The 741-nt window shown below is 23.9% G+C and overlaps 1 protein-coding gene across 1 annotated transcript; it reads left to right on the forward strand.

The window, feature by feature from the left end:
- Positions 1 to 45: 45 nt before the first annotated feature.
- Positions 46 to 391, forward strand: LOC108578315 (40S ribosomal protein S7-like; the record flags this gene model as incomplete). The annotated part of the gene is made up of 2 exons (XM_017941621.1): positions 46 to 192; positions 314 to 391. Coding segments are annotated over 2 exons (225 nt in total), but the record flags the coding sequence as incomplete, so codon positions are not given.
- Positions 392 to 741: the final 350 nt, after the last annotated feature.

Here is a 741-nt window from a genome sequence, read left to right on the forward strand (position 1 = left end):
ATGTAAACAAATCAATATACAATAAATATAAACTTTTTCAGCCGTACCTTAACTGCAGTGTATGATGCTTTATTAGAAGATTTAGTATATCCTGTAGAGATTGTTGGCAAACGCATCAGAATTAAACTAGATGGTACACAACTCATCAAAGTTCATTTAGATAAAAATGAACAAACAAACATTGAACATAAGGTAAATATATTTTTAATAATATTTCTTTTTTGTGCACTACCAATGTTAATTATTTAATATGTAAGTATAAATTAGTTATATTTTGTATTAGTTCTATATAAAGCAATATTCTATTTATTAGGTCGACACCTTTGCAGCTGTGTATAAGAAGCTAACAGGTCGGGATGTAACATTCGAATTCCCAGAAACCTATGTATAATTGTTTAAAAAATAAAAATATTTGAAATCATTTTTTTAGCATCTTTTTTCACCTATCTTTAATTGGTAGAATTTATTTGTAACAGTAGCAATTGTTAAGTTACTTGTAATAACATTTATTAACACTATTTCTGTAAAAAACAATAACAGGTGATATTAAATATTTGTATACAATATAGAACTTTCAAAAAAATCAAACTAATGTTTAATTTTCACTTTATGTATTACTAATGTTTAAGTAAATATAACTGAATGTTTTGTTACATACGTATGTTTTATTATTAATTTTAAAACTATCAACAAATGAATGTGCAATATAAACTAACTGATGTTTTGATTTACAGTTTGTAA

This window comes from Habropoda laboriosa, unplaced genomic scaffold (genome assembly GCF_001263275.1).
Source record: "Habropoda laboriosa isolate 0110345459 unplaced genomic scaffold, ASM126327v1 scaffold6848, whole genome shotgun sequence".
In the NCBI taxonomy this organism is placed as follows: domain Eukaryota; kingdom Metazoa; phylum Arthropoda; class Insecta; order Hymenoptera; family Apidae; genus Habropoda; species Habropoda laboriosa.